At 43.5% G+C, this 20,471-nt stretch overlaps 1 protein-coding gene across 1 annotated transcript in view; it reads left to right on the top strand.

Annotated features, from left to right (window-relative positions):
• TMTC1 (transmembrane O-mannosyltransferase targeting cadherins 1) overlaps positions 1 to 20,471 on the top strand; it is a 148,996-nt gene that overhangs the window by 50,786 nt on the left and 77,739 nt on the right. Inside the window, exons 6-8 of the mRNA XM_065646514.1 lie at positions 6,174 to 6,255; positions 7,257 to 7,360; positions 19,640 to 19,829. Of these exons, the coding sequence (XP_065502586.1) occupies positions 6,174 to 6,255; positions 7,257 to 7,360; positions 19,640 to 19,829 (376 nt within the window). The remainder of the gene's footprint in view (positions 1 to 6,173; positions 6,256 to 7,256; positions 7,361 to 19,639; positions 19,830 to 20,471) is intronic.

The following is a 20,471-nucleotide window of genomic DNA, read 5'->3' as shown; positions in this document are numbered from 1 at the left end:
GTTTCTTGGAATACCTCTATACTGGCCCTTAACAGGCCTAGGACAGGGAATAATGAGCCCAACAGTGGATTTCAATGCCTTAGGTGTGTGTGAGGCAGAAGAAATAAAATGGCTGAAATCAATGGCAGCTTTAAATTGCAGGCACGATGCTTTGGTTTCCTGAGATCTGGAGGAAGGTGGCCATGCTTTGATGAGGTCTTATTTTTCCTGTTAGCCCTGCTCCACCTTGTCTCCTTGTCGCATCGGTGGAATGTCTGGTATGAAGGGAAGCCTCTTTTCATCTTCTTGGTCACATCTCACATCTTTGATCCGTTAAGAGCATTTTGCTACTTTCCTTTTTTCTTTTTCTATTCCTGATCCCTTACTGTGCCTCTCTCTCCTCCTTTCCCTGTTTCTCCTGTTTTTCTTCCTCTACTTTCATCCCACACAGAATGAGGTATGTATTTCCCAAAAGAATACGGAACAGTATGAGTGGGATCACCTTTCCTGCTGTATATGTCAATGCAGTTATGCCCTGCTCTGCTTTCCCTGAAAAATCCAATAAACAGCAAGAACTCCAAATGTGGTTGCAACTGAAACTGTACACGAAGAATACGTGATATTATCAGTGCAAATGAGTTAAAACAGTTGTGACATTTGTAAAATCTCTCCATGGTCCCCTAAAGGGTCTGTAAAACTGCTTCTGTTTGTGTGTGTTTATGCATCTGGGTCTGCGTGGGTTAGTGGTGGCTGGGATTTAGGGCTCTCTGGGGAGATAAGGAGCAAGGATGCCACACATATGCTACAGAGAATGTCAAGACTACTCATATGGAAGGAAGCAGGAGGGGTTTTCTTTCTCCTCCCTTGCAAAGCCTGTAGCTATGACTGGTATTTTATTTCCATGCATTAACAGGTATTTTAAGCAAGTTAAAAATACAGATGCATCTGGAATATATATATATATATATTTTTTTTTTAAATTCAATTTTTTTACTCCACAATGGATTTTCATTCCTGTTTTCTCCCTGGGATATCACATACACTTGCCCTTCGATGGTAGTCCTCAAAGAAGAATACAGGCCAAGCTAGGCTGAAAAGATACCTCCCTCATATAAGATGTAGCTGGCAGGACAGCTTATTAGAGAAGTCATATTTAAGTATAACAGAAAAGGTAAGGTGGTCTCTCTAGACAAAATATGGCTCCTGTAAAAATTGTGCATTCTCAGCAGGGGAGTCTGTCAAACTGGTTTGGAATTAGGTGTGCATCTACCAATGACCTAAAGCTCTGACATTCACTTAAAATAGCCCTTTCTGAGTTTGAAAAGTCTTGATTAGAGGCATCTTACTGTTGTCAATAACTAAGAATAAATTAACAGCCTTGCTTTTATACTTATCCTTCTAATATCTTTCTGTAGTATTAGGGTATTGAAAGTGCTAGTTCAAAATTCTGGCAACTGCTAGGAGTTGGATCTGTTTCCTGAGGAGAACATAAATGGGGATCTCACAGCAAAGGGACCTGGCCAAAACAAGCTCTCGAAACACCAAAGCTTGTTCTACTGCATACTTTTCTTGGTCTTTTAGATGTCCCCAATGGGGACTGTCCCTCATACATCCTAATTGTTTCTTCGCTTCCCTTGAGAAACCCTTCAAAGAGAACACAGGAGTGAATTCACATTTTATACCAAAGCCGAGTCAGCTGCAGCGTGGGATGGATGTGTTGCCGATACCCGTCTGCGACAGCTCCCACAGCCGTGGCGATGCACAGCAACTGAGGAGCTGCCCCGCTCCTTTCTGCGCACTCTGGATGCCTCCAAGGGTACAGGCGAATTAAAAAAGCTGCCTCCTTCTTAGAGAAGTTTGTTTTGATTAACACAGAGTCCATCTGGTACCAGCAAAGTTTACATTCCTGTAAACTGCATGGTATTGAGTTTTACTAGGCCACCTACCCTGCTGTCTTCAATTATAAAACCTCCGAGCACCCTGATGATGTAAATGATTTCAGGATGAGCTGTGCTTTTCAGGAAGCCAGAGCTGCCAAATATCTGTCCTGGCCTCCGCTTGAACTGTGTGAGAGAAGTCCACGCATTATGAAGCATTTCTTGGATTTATCATTTGTTGTGATTCCGGCTGCTTTGGAGGGTATTCCTGAAAGGCTTTTAAAAGATAGCAAGTAGGCAATGACATGCTGGTTTGCTTTGTGGGAAAGCTGGCACAAAGCAGAGGTGGAACTTCTGCCCAAACAGGCTCTTTTCACACTCATTTAGCAAATCTGCCAATCTGGATTTCCTCCGCTAATTTTATCATTTCATTATCAAAATCTGGGAGACTCACACCTTGAAACGTTTGCCTACCCTGGAGGCAGCATTTTGCTGCATGTAGCTACCATCGATACAGTTTTCCTACATACGTCCCACGCCTGTGCTCCTGTGGGAATGGATGCATGTGTGTGTTTTGGCACCGGGAGCCTCATTACGCTGGTTGGGGTGGAGCAGGTGATAGGGAGTGGTTCCCATGAACAGTGGGATGTCTGGCAGCCTGGTGTGGTTGGCAAAGGCAGGGAAATCTGACCTGTAAATGACTTTATACAAAGGAGCTGTTTAAAACAGCTATAAAACAGTTAAACTGCTGTAATTGCTTTGATTGTGCTAGCTGAAGACAAAGAGCTCTGGCTGATGTTAAGGTTGTCTGAGCGATGTTCAATGTAACTTCAGACATTTTTGCAAGCCGCAGTTTTACATGGGAAATGCTACTTCATTTTACATGCTGATGTTTAGCAAGCTTCCTCATCCAGGTCCCATTTGCAGTTTGTTTGATTTTAATACAGAAGCTGTGTGGTGTTCTTTGCCTGCACCAGCCGAGAAATGTTTTCCTAGTTACCTTTCCTGAAACAAGTAGTAGCCTCAGTAAGGTACTCTGGAAAATCATATAGTTCTTGTAAAGCTTTGATGTATTGAGTATAACCCATACGTTTATACCACTCCTACAGGTTGCTCTGGTTGGGCGGACAGCTGGATTACCAAGCGATGAACCATATTGTCTTTTGTGGCTTCCAGGTAGACTTGAAGACAGCAGCTTTGCTTATTAATTGAACTGTCATGGAAAGCAACATGTCTTAACTGAAGCTGCAAAGTGGCAAAAGCATTTGGATGAAGCATTGGAAAGCTCAGGGCTCTCTGAACTCTCTTGCTTCATCCATTCCCAGTTATCCATTGCTTTCATTCTGGTTCCTTCTTGCTTGCTGCCCATGGGCTCTCTGTCACAGAGTGATGATTTGCAGTTGGTGTCAATGCAGGGGCTTGCTTTTTTATTTTTTCTACTTCCCTGGAGATGTTACTGCTCCACAACATAAACTGGGAGGGGCCTGTCAGGATTTTCCGAAATGCTTTCAAAAGGCCTACTCTGCAGTGGCCAGAGCTACCCTGCAATTCAGTGGAGCACTTCAAATTAACTTTGACTTGCCGATAAACTTATGCCTTGAAACTGTATTTGGTATCTTGCATGGTGTGATGCTTGCTGCAAGGAAGGTGCGAGGGCAGCATTTTAGTTACTCATAGGCAGACAAAAAGAAAAGTCAAAATCAAGATGTTTAATGAGTAAGCATTCCCCCACTGTACTGCCAAGGATGAAAGAGCAACTACTGCCTTCCGTTTACATTCATTTTCTGGCTTTAATTTTCTCCTCAGGCCAGGCTTGAGAGGGAACAGAGAGATGGTAATGGTGTGGGTTCATCTGGAGGGCAGTGTTTAGACCCAGATCAGTGTCTAGTTTTGCAAGGCCCCGAAGCACAGACGTGCTTTCCTCAGCCTCAGCAGCCTAAAATGAAGTTCACCCTTCTTGCTTAAGGGCGGCCTTCACGAACAGCGTGTCATCCCTAGCAGTTGTTCCAGCTGGAACATCTTTGATGCAAACTTGATCTGTTAAAAGCCAGATCCACGCTGAGCGTGGCAAAGCAGCGGGGTCTGCATGTTCCCACCTCCCCGCAGGTGCTGCCCCCAGGGCTGGTGGCTTGGCCGACCACGGGTGGCTGTTCTGGAGGGTGGCAAACACATGGCCCGGAGATGACGGCCGCCTCACGAGTTTTGGTCACTGGCGCGCGGTGATGCAGTTTCTCAAGGATGAAGTTGGCAGAATTCTTGACACCAGTAAAAGTGCTCCTCTGTCTCTAGTTAAAGTCTTGGAGAAAAAGCTGAAGTGTTCTGGCTGATCTTTACCCAGAATAATTCCACCTAAAGCAAATAATTGTAATGGAAAAATTCTGCCTGAAGTGTTGCGGTTAGTTAAAACTACACGTGAGTGAAAACAGGTTCTCGAAAAGAGTCAGGCAGCGTGATTAATAGAGGGCTCTCCTCCCTCCACCCATAAAAATATAAACAAAAAGCAACCCAACACTTCTGTTCCCACTGCAAATCACGAGGGGATTGAGTTTCATAAAAGGTTCCAGTAGGGAACAAAAGACTGGGGTTTGATCCAAATGCTGTTAAAATCACCAAGAGGCTTTCCCTTTGGCTCCGGTGGGCTTTGGAGCAGAGCCATGGTGAACACTTGGAGGCCAACCTGACCTTTCATGGAGAGAGAAAGCTGAAGGCTTAGTTTCATCTCACTTGTAGTTGCTGGAGCCTCGTGAAAATCAGTAGGAGCTCTAAAAACTTTGCACTTTGCGAAGTTCAGCCCTTGAAGACTAGTCTGACATTTAAGTCAGATTCAGTCCTTAAATGTCAACGTTTGTAAATAAGTAGACACCAAAGACTGAAAGTCATCTGGCTTGCTTTACAATGTATGGTTTGGTTCCTAAGTTTTAGATATGAAACTTAGGGGATATTTTCTGGCGAGCAGTTATTTCGTAGAGAGCACCCAGATGTGCTTTCATCTTGTTAAATGCCGCCTCTGTTTCTTGCTGGCTTTGCCCCCGTTGCTTTTGTCTTCAGTGTAATCTTTTCTTCATCTTGCCATGGTGACCAGGCTTGCAAACTTCCTACTATAGAAAATTTGAACAAAAAGCCAGATATTAAAGACTCTTGGCAGCATTAGGAAGTGCTGCAATCTTGTTTTTTCAAAGACTTGAAGGGTGGAAGCAATCAGATGATAGACTGTGTTGAGGAATTTGGAGAGGAAATAAGATGCATTTTATGTGCTAGATGTTCACAGGATAAAAGTATGATGCTTTCATACTTGAAAGGTAACTTGTGTGCAGGTATTGTGATTCACAGTGCAGTTTTTGTAAATTATTTAAATAGAACATCCCAATACTGATTGTATGTTACACAGAGGGACCCGCAAATGTTTTCATTCTGAATTTATTTTGTTTACTTGTTATTTATAACTTCTTAAAATTATTTGTCATTTTTTCGATAGTTTTCTAGCTCCTCTCTGCTTAAAATATTCCTGTTGTCTCTTCTGTATTTCTTTTTGCTTCTCATCGCTTTGTTACAATGGCGAAGCCTCTCTAAGGTTCAGTAGAAGTGGAATTATCATTGAATTAATGTCATAGGTATGGCACCATTTGTTAAATTAAGAAAGCTCCTTAGAATTTGGCAAGTGCTTCTCCCCTATATTAAAATAAATGTGTAGTTTTGGCTCCAGATACAGTTTAATTTTACTGATTGAGAAACAGGAAGGGTTTTATGAACACTCCTACAACAATAAGCCACCTGTATGTTTGTCTCTATGCAGTTAATTATCATAACACCCTGTCAGCAGACTTGTAATGAAACTTAAGCATGCAAAATACACTTTAAAAAAATGCTTAAAATAACTTCAGTTCTGCTAGACAGTTGTTCGCATCTCTAGAGACTGAAAGAGCTGGGAACAAGGAATTTTTGCATTTTAATCACAGCCTTCGTTTGGGTGACCTTTCAAAAACGTGTCTGTGTAGTCTTCTGGGAGTCTGAAGACAGCAATCTTGGTGACACACGTGAGGATTTTCTGAGGATTAAGGAGTGAATTGATGATTTAAAACCCAAACCAAACCAAAACCAGATTTTGATGGGGAAACTGCCATGTATTATAGTGTGTATTATTTGAAGTGGTCTCACTTAAGTCATGTGGAAAGAGCTTTGAAGAGTAAGAGTGATGTCATTATTACTGCACGTTAGTTTAGGGTGGATAAAACAATGTACAGCTTTTTTTTTTCCAGTTTGAAAAACAAGTTATTGTTTCAAAGTATTTTGACAAATATTTGTTTTCTTATGTTTCAGCTACCTGACTGCAAATAACAATCAGAATTTCTTGTATACTGCAAGGCCTTTTTTGAAGAGAGCTGCTTTGGTGATAAGCTACGTAAGTACAAATGGACTTGACCATGTATTTCTGTGTATGTGATGAGAATGAACATTGCATGGTAGTGTCCCAAAAGACTAAGAAAACTTAGATGGTAGATCTTAATACAAAGTTAGTCTTGGAAGATAGTCTAGAAAACTTCAGCTGGGCAGAGACAAGAATATCGCCGTGTTTACAGGTCAAATTTTCTTTTAATTTATAGTGGTTGCCCTTTCAACCACGTAATCATGAGCAAGTGTTTCCTGCCCTAAATACAGGGGGACTCCGTGGCACTGGGCTGACTTTTCAGTGGCGTGCTGTTAGTGCCAGCGCAGGGCTCGGTAGGAGTCACAAGAAAAGCTCTGCCTGCAAATACCTGCTGTTTGGCAGTCTCCAAGCAGGACTCGACACACTGCAGGGGAGAAAACAAAGACCTCCACGGAGGTGTACAGGGTGTGCAACTCCTTGTGCTGCTCTAGGAGCCGGATTCCCTTGTTCGTCTATTGCCAAGTGGTTCTCAGAAAGGTGGAGGAGTCCCGGCCCGCAGAAATCCTTCCAGGGATTAGGATTACACAGCATGAGAAACACCAATGGAGTTTGTCTTTACACCTGTGCCAGCATGAGCAAGCGATAATAGCTTTTAGGACATCAGCCATGATTTTCCCCCTCTGTATTTAGGTAGAGGTCAACAGCGAAACTCCGCAGTCTGAGCTGGACCAGGGCGACGGATTTGTCCTTCAAAATGTTGCCTTTGTCGTGTTTAGCCGAGATGTGCCAGTCGCTGTCAGTAATGCACATGTGAATGGAGAGGGACACACAACAACACAGCGTGCTGTCTGTGCTGAGGGTTGGCACATTTGTCACCCTGCATAGGGTGGCAAAATTGAATTTTGCCTAAACCACTGAGCTGACTCACTTCTAGGCACAGGGCAGAGCATGGGAAGCTATCACAACAAAGTATTTGCTGAAGGCCCTTATTCTTCTAGGTAGCGCGTTGCTAACCGAGGTGTTGTTCTTTGAAGGTGATTCTCGTGTTGTATTTCCGCCTCTGGATAATGGGAGGATCCATGCCGATGTTTTCGGAACAGGACAATCCAGCTTCATTCTCGCCGTATTTACTGACGAGGTACAATTCCACTAATCAAACAAAAGTTTTCAAAAGGGCAGTCTTAACATTATTTTTTTCCCCTATACTGAGATGTTTTACAGATGGCAAATGAGAAGACTCGTTTTGTTGTCTTAATTACTTCTCCTTATTTCTCTGTCTAGAATAGAAAGCAACCAGCATTATTCGAACCCTGAAGTGTGTTTTGGGACGTGTAGAGTTACATTACAGGTGCTTTCTTACTGAAAAATGTGGGCTTATTTTTATGCAAAGCCCAAAGAATATAGTTTAATTGCCTGAGCAAAGGACCAAAAAACCCAGTGGCTGAAGCCTAATCCTAAACCTTAAAACTGGCTTCTCCTGAGGTATGGTATGCAAACATTCAGGGTTTCGGCTTCAGCTGAATTTTGTATGAAAAGGGGATGACCATGACTGTTGGTGGAATATGAGTGGCTTATCGGTGAGGTGGAAGGCAGGACCCCAGTGGCACGGAGTACTGCACAGCTCTGGCTAAGCACAGGATGGGCTGCCATGGATTGATTAAAAACAATGAACCTGAAATTTGTGTTAACAGATTTGTGTTATTTTATCACTATTTTTTTTAAAGATACATAAATGCTTAAATTGGTTTTTTGTTTTTGTTTTTTCCTTGCCTGGGACCTGGTGTGTGGTTAGGTGGGCTAATACCATATCTTTCTGGTTCTGCTGGGCCAGACCAGCAAGGCAGTGGCAGCTGTGCTTTAGCTCTTCCCTCCAGACCTAACCAGACCAGTGCTCTGAGAAAATGTGGTAGGAAGTTGATTTCCTCTTAAGACAGAGCCATGTGGATAACTGCTCTGGTTAGCTACTGAACTGGGGAAAGACTCTTTGGAGGCTTCTGGAGGAGTTTCCTGATGTCTTGAATGAGAATAGGAACAGTCCTCCTCTGTGTCACTTGCTGGCTCCTCATTCCAACAGCGGAATTGCAGCTGAGACGCAGGTTAAGATCAAACAATCCTTATTCAACATCTGGTGCAGAATCGGACTGGATCTCATTTGGGAGACCTTTATGATAATGTGACAACAGCTCCTATTACCATCAAGGCTAAAAGTGCTTTCAGGAAGCACGCTGTCTGATTTGGAAAGCTCTGATCTGTTCACAGCGTTTCTGGCAGAGTTATTAATACCAGACTCTGTGCGGCACAGCGTGAAGGATTTGCTGCTGTCCCTTTTTGATATGTTTATGCTGAGATGGGGGTCATCAAGTCTCATAAATGATCCTGGCCCGATTCCAATTACATATTCTGGCTGCAAGTGTCTTTTGTGTGTTTGTCTCTTTACATCTCATAATGACAGGGGAAGGCTTTTTAAACCCCAAAGCCAAGTCGTTCTTGGGGTATGAAACAGTGACTGTTTTTGCCACCGGCACCGTGGATTTTATTAACAGCCATATGAATGACAAATGATGTCCTCCCTGGCCCCAGCAGCAGCCCTGACTTCACCTGCAGTCCAGCAACACCTACCAGTAAAAACCAGTATTATTGTTCTAGAGGGATTCTAAAACCCTATAGTTATCCCAGCTCTTCCACTTCTGCTGAGTTTAATCTTAGTCCTCACTTTAGCCAATTTACCCAGAAGTCTGTGTCTTCCACCCAAAAAACCCATCCTTTCGGCAAGCCCAGATGTCAGCTGTTACATGGCTTTCTAATATGCAGAGTTAAATTTAGTTGGTCAGTTCCTTCGCTGCTCATCTAGCACCAACCTCCCATGGCTGATGCTCAGTCTTGGGTGCTGACAACAGAAGCTGAAAAGTACGTTTGTTGTTGAATCCTGGTCAGAGTCCAGTTAGGAGACAGGACTGGAGGCAGTGCTGCAACACTGGCCCAAAGTCCATCCAGGAAGAAAGGGCGAGAGGCAGGAGTAGAGACAAGTGAGAACTTGTGTCTGTGGGGGTCCATCCATGAGACAAGCTACCTACAGCGTAGGTCCAGGGTCCATCCAGGAGGCAGGGCTGAGCTGAAATGGGGCTCCTAGAGCAATGGACATCAGCTGTGGGGCCAGGTGAGGCTCATCAGGGCCCTGGCAGCATGTTGCTGCAGTTCAGTACCTGCCACTTTACCCGCATGGATCTTGTTGCCAACCTTCTGTGATAATCCCTGTCCTCACTCTGCAGGTACTGTATGATCTAGCAATAAGCTGGGCCCTGAGCTTCTGTTAACCTTAATCCTAGGCTCCTGGCATGAGCCTTCATCTTAGATGTGAGGTAACTGCAGAATATGTCTATAAATTCTTCTCTGCAATTCTTATTTGTCTCAACTGAAACCTTAAGCTTGAACTTGCAATCAAATGACTTGAAAGAGGCCAAGACCCAGCTATCCTGATCCCAGGCACCACCCTAAGCCTGCAGGATCCACCTGCCAGTGTGTTAGGCTTACTCAGCAACACCTTCTTTCCTGAACCCAGACCCTAACCCTTCACTTCCAAATAGTTGGTGACCCACTGACTGCCTCAGACCTAGCTATAGGCCCAGCTGTGCTGCTGGCAGTAGTCTTCTTGTTAGACCTGTGGGGTCCACGTACAAAAAAGAAATCAGAGATGTGAGCTATTTTTTCATTGTTGAATCTTGCCAATCTCACGGAGCTGTGGGAAGACTAGTAAATGTGGATGATACCTTAGGGTGAGTGTCTGGACAGCTGATGTGGCAAAATTTTGCCAAATGGATGAGTGGTCAATCTTGCAAAGCAGACTGAGACCAAATGACTGTCTCTGAACTGACAGCCCATGATGCACCCACAGAACACAGCCCTTCTCTTGGCAGCAAACCTCTTCCTCATCTCCTCTTTCAGACTCAAACCATAACTCTCACCTGAGACCTTATCTTACAATAGTCAGAGCTGAAGCTATTGGTGCAGAACTGACATTGTGCCAGTCATCATGAGCGCGGGAGCAGGATATCAGATAGAGCTGGCAAGGTTGAGTGGCATTGGCCTGGTTTCCAGGAAGGTCTGTGTGTCTGGCCAGTGACAAGTCTGGGCTGAGGTGCAGGGCTGGCGTTCAGCTTAGGTGCAAGGAAGAGGAAGGCTGAAGAGAGCAGCTTGTTTTTGAAGCCTAATATTTCCACAGGGTGGAAATAAGAAGTGGTGTTAGCTGAGTTAAGTTGCTTGAGGGTGGATTTCGAGGTGATACAACTTACTGGCCCCGTTGTTAAGGGTGACATTAGATTAAGGTCTAGGACATCAAGGCTTAAGTATATCAACATCTAAGTAGGTGCTGGGTGTGTGGTTGCTTGCCCAGCTGGTGGATGTCCAGTCACATGGGAGACTCTGTGGTTATGGTCCAGCCTCAGAGAAGGTGCTAATTGGTGTGTGTTACTCAGCTGTGGACACCTACAGCAGCAGCATAGGAAGAGTTGGTGTGAGAAGCTTTTAAAGAGCTTTTGAAGGCAGTAATTAGGTCACAGCAATGAATTCGAAGCCAGGATGTTACTTTGGGTTGAGTTGGGAGGAAAGGAGTAGAAGAGACAAGTTTGGTGTTATGACCAGAAGGGAGAAGCCCCATGAAACTAAAAGAAAGGCCAGTGTTGGGTGATGATCTTGAGGTGGTTACTAACACCCTGATTATGGCTGAAGCAAGGGTTAGCACTCAGGCAGGGGGCAAGCTCTTTTGTAACTCTCTAAAGATCACTCAGGGCACAAATGGGAGTTTCTGTTTGCAAGCAGTCATCTTTATTTGCACTGAGCTGGAAGTGTGGCTATTGTGCATGCATGTCTCACCAGAGTAAATGTTACGGTTTTCAACAGAGTTGAAAGTTATTGTAAGGCTTGGCCAACTCTGTGCGGCTAGGAGGAAGGTTGATGACAACAAGTGGAATAAAAAAAAAAGAACAACAGTTGTTTGGAAATGTCTGGCAGTCTTTGTGAAAAACATAAAGTTAAATCTGGAGTTGGGGTCTTGGTTGACATAGGATGAACCCAAAAGAGTGTTGTTAACTCTCACAAGATTTCTGTGTCAGCTGGTGAGCTGTACAGGTGTGGTTTGTCCCAAGGCTGGCAAAGGTTATTGGAGTGTGGCTAAGATTAGGGGTAGGTGTAAGTTACAGGTTTGAAAAAGTATTGAGTAATGAGGTCAGATTTTGTCAGCCCTTACGACGCTTGTAATATAAATTAGACGACTGAGGGTGACTGAGGGTGTGAGAGAGGTCTGTGCATCCATGATTGTGTGGAGGAGGGGAGCATATGGAAATAAAGGTGTGCCAAATGAATCTAAGAGGAGACAGGTTCAAAGCAAGCCAAGGATGTGGCTTGTAACAGGTAGCAGAGCTGGGGAGCTCCTTCCTGCAGGATGCTGTGGGTGTACTGAAAGTTTATGCAGGCTCAAAGAGAGATTTGCCAAGTTAAAAAAAGAAATCTAGACTACTAAATATGCAGAAACCATTTGCAACTCAGATTTGCCAGCTAGAAACTGGGAAAAAATTGTCACGTTTGTATATGCTGTGCTTGGTATTAATTTTCGGTCACTGCTGGAGAGAGGATCCTGGTCTAGACAGACCCTTAGTGTGGCCCAGTTTGGCCTTAGAACGTGACTGTATTTTCTGTGCAACCTGTCTCCAATCTTGGACAGCACAAACTTATAAATTAAAGTAAATAGATGGTGGTTTATTTAACCACTGGAAGACAAAATATGCTGAAATAATGACAGTTTTTCAGTCTTAAAAAAATAATCTCTTCAGTGTGTTCACTAAATTACTTTCCTTAAAATTACAAGTGAATGGGGATGCAAGGTACTGGATATTTCTAATATCCCCAAATACTTCAAAACTTACAGTGACATAAATGAAAGCCACATTTCTATGTTCTTCAGCGTGTTGCTTGGCAAGGGTGATCTGAGAAGATGAAAGCTGTCCATCATTTGCTTTCTCAGTGGAGGCAGAAATGATGGTGTTGGGAATCCTGCTCTTTGTAAGCCCTGCCAGTAGAGCCTGTCCTTACAGGCTGTTGTACGCCGCAGAAAGGACATAGAAAAACCTTCTCTGGTGACCTACCTTAAAGCACACAGATTTCCAGTCACTTTGACTTGCCAGCTCAAAATCTGCTATGGGTAAGCTGCTGCAATAGAAAAACTGATCCCAAGCCTCTGGTAAAACATTCTTACTCGTATTAGATGAAATTTGAGGAAGAAAGCAATTAGAAAGGTTTCGCGAGCTCCCCCAGTTTTAGGTAAGCAGTGCACCGAAGTGCAGCTGGAGTGTTTAGCTCGACGTTGAGCAGTGGGGCTGTCATGCTTCAGGTGCTTTGCACAATGTTTCTTTCTTCTGCCGTTCTTAAGGGGAAAGAAGTAGGAGGCCTCTGGATAAACAGATTGTATTACTAACACCGTGGTGAGACAAGGGGAAAGTCCATTGTACAGCATGTCTCAAGGTGCATGAAACAGATTAAATACTACCAGTAATTTCAAACTAAGAAAGCGTGGGGTTTTTTAAAAACTGTATCTTTGGGAGTCAAGTTATATTAATTTCTGCTGGCATTTGCCTTGTGACCTCACTTGGCTCGGGGCTCAGGGCATGATGCAGGCTTATTTGTGGTGTTTCATTAAATAGTTAATGTATTTCTACTAAGACTGCCTTGAGATAACATTGTCCCAAGGTTGAACTGCTCTCTCTGTAAGAAGCTGGCTTTCTATATTTCTTTGCTGTTTCAATCAGGTAAATGAGAATTCAGTGCCGCAGAAAGCCTAAGAAATGCTTGTACATAAAAACTGGCATATACTCCTTTTCATAGAGATTTGTGACTGTTTCCCGAGCAATGCATTTAATCATCCCAGTTGTAACTTCGAAGGGGATGAATTACCGAGAGGCACACAGCTGACCTATGCTGAAGAAGTGGGTCCCTGTGCCAGCCAGTTCTGCCAAGGCGATAGAAGTCAAGTGCAGCAACTACTCTGGTATGGGATTTTTACTGACTTCAGGCTAGGAACTAGCATTAAAATAGATCCCTGTGACACATCAGTTCTTAATTAGTCAGGCTTGTACATGCTTCCTGAGTGGAAAAGTTCTGCCTGTTTTGTCAGTGCATTCCGTCATGTGCCCAAAGGTGCTTAACTTCAGCTCTACAAGTGATCTCTGCGGGCACCCAGTGCTCAGGGCTCAATTCTAGCCAAAAGGGAGAACAACGGCGCTGGTAAGAATTGCTGTCATGCCCACCCAGGGGCCAGACAGTCTATACATTAAGTGTAAAATGTATTCTTTATTCCAAGGGGGCTGGCGGTGGAGGGGATGCCTATCTGGAAGATGGAGCTATTATACAAAGTAAAAGCCGTCCTACAGTAGCAGGCTCCCAGAGGAACCTGCTTTCCCAGAGCCACCTGAAAGGTTTCAGCATCTCTCTCAGTTAAGTTTTCTTGGTTTAATGAACAAACACAGTCAGGTAGTGCTGCTCTGGCAATCAGCTTGATAGGCATTTTTAATAGGTCATGGCACTTGCTGCAAATGCCGGTTACACAAGAAGCCTTCCCTGCCAAAAGCCTGCATATGGAGTGAAGGGGTGCAGCCAAAGCAGAGGCCATTGATTCCTACAGGCAATGCATTTTGCTTTTCAGAATACTTCCATGCAGGAGGGCTTGGCCACGGCCAGCCTGAGGCAAAGCAGCATGCCCAGAACATCCCCTTGGCTCCTGCTGGCGCGGGGTAGGTAACGCTCTGGAGTACAATGAACCGTTTCCAGAATCGTTATCACAGCGAGTTTATAAAGCCTGGTTTTTAATTTCCTGAGGATCAGCCACCAGCATCTCAGCGGCTGTCCAGGGCATCCTCCATCCCCCATCGCCCCGGTGAACCTCTCCTGTGGCAGTTGCCCAGCGGCAGCCGGGGGGGTTTCAGGTGCGTGACTTTTGGAACGTGCTGCTGTGGGTGGTGAGCTGAGGGTCATGTCTGATCACCGGGCACGCCCTCACCCACAGCATGCAGGGGTTTGCGGTGGGGAAAACAGTGCGAGATCAATCCCAGGTCTTCCAGCACTGAGACTCTGACAGCAGGCTCAGGTTTCACTGGGAATTCACAGGCTCTTTGAAAGTCTTTACTCTTCAAGAATTTGATATTTTTCGGATTCTTAGCTACAGAGCTGAAACAACTGAGCAAGAGCTGTTCGACACATCAAAGCTCTTCGGGCTGTGAAGCTGTAGAGGACAACATAGTCTGCCTTTCCTCCTGTGTCCCTGGTGCACACAAACCCACCTTGCTATTCATCAAGCTGCATCTGCCTGTTTATCTGTATCTTTGTCTTGCCTACTCCTGTCCTCTACTGACTAGCAGCTCTTTCCCCCAGATGCAAAAGTTTTGATGAAAGGGAATCCACAGGCACCTTTTCCAGTTACAAGTGTTTTCTGTCTAGCCAATACTTGCATTTGGATGTTAAAATTGGAATTGGTGTGTCTGTTGCTTGTTTGTGTAGACTTACTCCATCACCAAATGTGCTGGATAGACAGAGTGTGATTTTTCTTCTAAGGCTATGAAAAGAAAATGTTTAGGCTGACAATATACAGAGCAGGAAAATAAACTCATGTGGGAAGGTACGGCTGGACCAGCAGTTCCCAGGGGGAGCACAAATACATACAATTTTAAGACAATATCCTTAAATACCACCACCTGGTTATAATTGCAGCCACATGTGTCCTAGGAGGACATTATTGTGAAGCGGCTCATCGAACACACTCGGTCTTAGGGCTTTGTAGAGGATGAAGAGAGCCTTGAGCTGAAATCAGTTCAGCTGTTATTGCAAGTGAGAAGCATTTTCCCTAGTAGAGGAGCTCTTCTCACCCTTACAGTGAACTGAAAACTCAGAGTGCCTGGCGGTGTGGGGGTCTTCTCAAAAGAGCACTAACAAGGTCTTTTACTTCTGAAGGGGCAAGAATGATGTTCCTGCTTCTGTTTCAGATCCCTCTTCTTTGTGCATCACCTTCTTTTCCTGAATACCAGTTAAGTGCACTGTTACCACCTCTCTTCCAGATAGGTACTTGTTTGGCGTTGGTTTTTTTTTCCCAACCAGGAGAATATTTTGCCTTTGCCTTGCTAAAGTCTGCGGTGCAGGAGAATTTTCCACTTGCAGGTGGACACCCCGCTGGGTCTTTTGAGGCAAGGCTGGTTGTCAGGAATGGGATGGGTTGTCCCAGAACTGTGTAGGTGGTAGGTTGTACCCCTGTATGAACCTAGAAAGAACAGTGTCACTGGCCCCTGCTTTTCCATGCAGCTTTGGTGGGGCATGGTCTGAGTCCTGTGATCATTCATGTGGCACAGTTTTAGAAAGAAATCAGTAATCTCAGTCCCTGGGAGCTGGGGAAAAAAGCTTAAGATGCTCCCAAATCAGAAAGCAAATGAAACTTCACATAAATGTCTATAAATCTTGTATTTTATTTAGCTAGTCTGACAATCGTCATGTGTTTCAATTGCTTTGGTTTGGCAGAGCTGAGACTGGGGCTTTTCCAAGCTTGTTAGTCTCCTTTACAGCAAAGGGTAACAGACAATCCCTCAAGTATTTTTGTTGTGTTGTTTATGGCTGTAAGTAGCACCCTTTACTTTTGTTTTTGCAGCAGAAGCAATCAGTTCAGATAGTTGTTTTCTGCAACAGGTTCTAGATATGAGTGATCCTGTATTTATCTCAAACAAAGCACGCAACTGTAAATTTAAACTAAAAAAATTTTAAACTCAACAAACTGGATTGCCATGACAACACCTCATACCTACAGGAGTAGTTGTGTTTTTCTGAACATGTCAGAGATGCTGAGAAGTGAAAAGAAACACTTGATACCCACTGAAACTTGGATTTCCATGTTCAATTTGCAAATAGAAAAAATAGCTCTGCTGTAACGCAAATGCTGTTAACCAGCCTGGGGGAAAACTGATTGCCAATTAAGAGGCAGGTTCTTCCAATCGCCTCACCAGTAATACTCTGTCTTGCCTGGGATTAACTGATAGAGTGGGAGATGTTGCAGCTAGGGATTTTTCTCCCTTGGAATTCCAGCAGACGTGAACAGCAATATAGAGAAGATCATTAATTTAAAATGTAATTCATTTAGTCGACTAATTAAGAGAAAATACTTTTGTTGCTGTTTGCAGGTAGGCTGCTGAAATATAATTACCTCCTGGAATGACTCCACGAATCTTCAAGTCGTTCCAAAATTTGCAAGTTATTTCCTTGTGATGTCAGCTTTGCTGAGAGGGTTCTTCCAAAGTTTCTCCTACCTTTAGCTTTCTCTCTGGTTAGCCTTGTGATATGAGAGCCACACAGATGTAAAGGAGTACTATGTGCTTTCGAGAGCCATAAGTAAAAAGCGGCACTGAATTGTCAGTAGCTAGTATTAGCATCCTGCTATTTTTCTGTTCCTAGTATCTAGAATAGTGATAGTTTGTAGTGCTTTATTTTGTAAAGCCATGTGTCGCATTCAAGGACAGGTTAGTAATGCTGAAAGCATATCGGGACTTTTGCTTGGGTCAGAGCTCGCTCAAGGTTTTCTTGCAGTTTACAAATGCCTCCTAAAATCAGGCAGCGCCCTCCTTGATCTTGCTTCTGTGGCTGCTGGAGGCACATTCGCGTTCAACGAGGATGTTCAGGCTTGATGATGACAGATGTGGCCAAAGGTTCTCCAGTAGGGTGTCTGGAGAGGCGAATCAGTTGACCGTACATAGGTGGTAAAGACTGTCACAGGCTTTAAAATAGTTCGCCGCTTTTGGCAGAGCATATTTAAGGCAGTAATTATTGCTGTGATGGAACAGGGTGATTGTCCATCTCCTCTGGGACCTGCCTCTGGCAGCGAGTTGTGTACATGGCTCCCAAGGAAGATGGAAACCCCACAAGCACGTGGAAAGAGTTGTTGTTTACAAACCTCTCCCGATGAGTGTGTGTCCTGGAGAGTGTCTTCTCATCTCCAACAGCAGTTTGTTCTAACCTTCCAGCAGAAATGCTTTAATGCACACTAATCTGGCTATTCTGAATTCCTCTTCAAGTCTGTTAAACTGGCACAATTTGTTATGGCAGCAAACTGTGTTTGCTTATTCTGTGCTGCGTAACGATTTATCAGCTCCTGCCTTATCAGTGAAGATGCAGAAAACCAACTTGTCTGTCTTTAACTGCAGTGCTGCAGTTTGCAAAAATGACAAATACCATCTCATTGCTTCCTGCCCAGCAGCCCAGTCTGAGTAAAGTAGGCGTTTGCATACAAACTGCTGTGAATATTGTGATGCTTATTGAAAATGTTAATATGCCAGGGCATAAAAGGATACTCCCTGCAAACACTGGGCTTTCCTAAAGCATCAAGCGCAAAGCTAACTCAACGCTTCAGAAAATCCTGTCTAATATACACACTTGTATACACATGTAACATCACGAGTGAGCGCCTTGACATGATTAAGCTCCACCATATTTTGTGTTGCTGTGTTCCTCTGTAACATGGGCCAGAAAAAATTGACCTGGTGACTAGAAAAGACATATTTGTTCCTTTAGAAATAGTGAACAATCAAAATTATAAGAACAGTTTGAGAAAAATTAGATCACGTTTTTGAGGGATGCTTTCTTAAATGGAAACTGGCTTTTTTAATTGCTGCCTCTGCTCGGAGAGAAGATGGATTTTGTCTCACTTTTCCCCCTTGTTTACTGCCTCAGGATAGGGAAGGAGAGGAAAATGGAGGGATGAAAGAGACATGTTCCAAATGGCTGAAAACCTTAAAAATGTGGAAATGTTACATTTTCCATCAGAACTGGGAGCTTAGAAAGATTTGCAGGGAAATGAGAATGTGCCTTTTCCACTGTTTACAATGAAACATTATTCCAACTCTTTAAGCCTCCCTGCTTTAGGGTTGCTGTGCTGCTGGAGGTGTTTGTTTTTCCGATGAGAAGAGAAACTGATATCCTAACTGTGGTTATCTAAGAATGTTTTCACAAGAATTTAGGCCTGTTTCATCCCTGTGTCTTGGCTTAACACCCATCTGAGAACTTCAGTCCTGCCTGCCTGGAGTCACATTTAGCTTTGGTGTCTTACCCCTTCTACCACAAATATAACATAATGTTTTAAGCGCTGTTAGAAAGGGCTGCATTTTGCCCCCAGAGAGGTATGTTTGTAAGTGATGAGTGAAACAATCCTCTGTCTACATGACTTGACATCTCTTGGGCATCCTTTGTTATCATTTTAATAAACCTGCTAAGGTACCATGGCAACTGGGTATGATAACAACGGCCAAAGCAGGCTCAGATGGAAGAAATCCTATGCAGGATAGAATATAAATTCCTTTATTTTTGAGTATTTGCCATCTTTGGTACTGAGTACAATGTGGATCTTTCCATCTGCAAACCAAGGCAGGGTTTGTCTGTTCTAAGGCTGTCACAATTTTGCTTGGTTGCCTTCATGATTGCTCAAATAATGTCCAGCCTCTTGCATACAAAAGTATTTGAACTTTTGTAAATGTGGTTTGAGGGGGATGCACTTTTGGACAAGTAGGTGCCGAGCAGAAAAAAGCTTTGGGTGGAGAGAGTATCTTGGTTTGATTTTTATCTTTTTCTTGTTTTCTTTAGCCCAGTTGCACACATGCTGTTCTTGTCTTCTGAAAGCCCTGCATATTTCCCAGAGGGCAGCACGTTTCCCATTTCCATTCCCCATTAATTTCCTCTCTATTGAGAATACCAATTAGTGAAGATTACAACAATTTGTAAGGCTTCTTACTTCTCCGTCACATCTGTGGTGCATCTCACGCAAGCTGTCCCCAACCCTAATAAGCTGTGATGGGATCAGCCAAGAATCACCCTGTGCCTCCTTTCTTCTGGATTTTCTTTCTGTGCTGGGATGCAAAGAGAAAAGACAGAGAGGTCTGACTTCAATTGCTCAATATTGTGCACATAAGAGAAATCCTAAATTGTAAGTTAAATCCAGCTAGATGGATATTTTCTATTGCAGGAGTGAGGCAGTGAACTGTGCAACAGTTCGATATATGTACGTACCTGCTTAGTTATTATTCACTTATTGTTGAAGCTGATAGTTACTTCAAAAATCTAACATTCAAATGGGAGCTGACGATCTGTTAGTTTTCCAAAGACTGGTGCATAGAAACCACATAAATATAAGTGAACTTCTATTATTTCTGTAAGTGACCTACTGAAGTGCATCGTACCTATGTTAGCATCTTTTTATTGACAGAGGGGTATGGGATTTTGTTGTTGTTGTTCTTTTTGTGGTGGTGGTGTTGTTTTCCTTCTCCCATACAGTATGTGGTCTTTTCCAAAGGAAAATGTTTCATGTGTTGGTAGCCATTCCGTGTATTACATCACCTGTTTTCTTTTGCAGGTTTCTAACTTATTCCTACCTTCTGGCCTTCAATGCGTGGCTGCTGCTGGCACCGATCACCCTGTGCTACGACTGGCAGGTCGGCAGCATCCCTTTGGTCGAGTCCGTCTGGGATGCAAGGAACTTAGCAACAGTGTTCTTGGTGCTGGTGATGACATTACTCAGCCTGCACTGTATAGCTGCATTCAAGGTAACACCAAAAGACATGCCATACAACGTTTTGTTTACAATCTTTTGTTTCCTAATCTTTAGATGAAATGGTCAGGAAGCACAAGTTTTCCTCTCAGGTGCATTGGATAGAGGTGAAACAACCGTAGTGCTACATAGCTAATGCAGACAAACTTAACAGATTAAAATGTCCATCTGCTTGAATGTCTCCATCTCTAATTGGTCTTATTTGAGGGCAAAAGTTTGCCTGGAGTCCTGCATTCAATTACTGTTAATGATCCAAACCCCACTGAAGTTGTTAAGTGTCTCTGCCTCCCCCATAGTCATTAGGCTCTTTGTCATTTGCTTCAAACAGGACTGGGAACTGTCATCTGCAGAGCTATTTGAAAATGAAATCAATTATCGTATTCGTATCTTTACTGTACTTCTAAAACCTAAATGTTGTATACAGAAGATTTCCCGTCAGCAAAGCAATGGAAGGCAGGAAATTGAAATTATCTGGAAATTGTTTTTTAGTCTAAATAATATAGCCGTAAGCTGAGCTTTACAATTCAGCATTTCAGATCCACCATTAATCAAATTGCAGAAACGAAAGTGAGATTGTACTAGACTTGTCAGAGATCAGATATGGACTTACATAGAAGGTGTGTCTGTGGATCATAGG

Source organism: Caloenas nicobarica, chromosome 1 (assembly GCF_036013445.1).
Source record: "Caloenas nicobarica isolate bCalNic1 chromosome 1, bCalNic1.hap1, whole genome shotgun sequence".
In the NCBI taxonomy this organism is placed as follows: Eukaryota; Metazoa; Chordata; class Aves; order Columbiformes; family Columbidae; genus Caloenas; species Caloenas nicobarica.
This window is presented reverse-complemented; position numbering and strand designations above follow the sequence as displayed.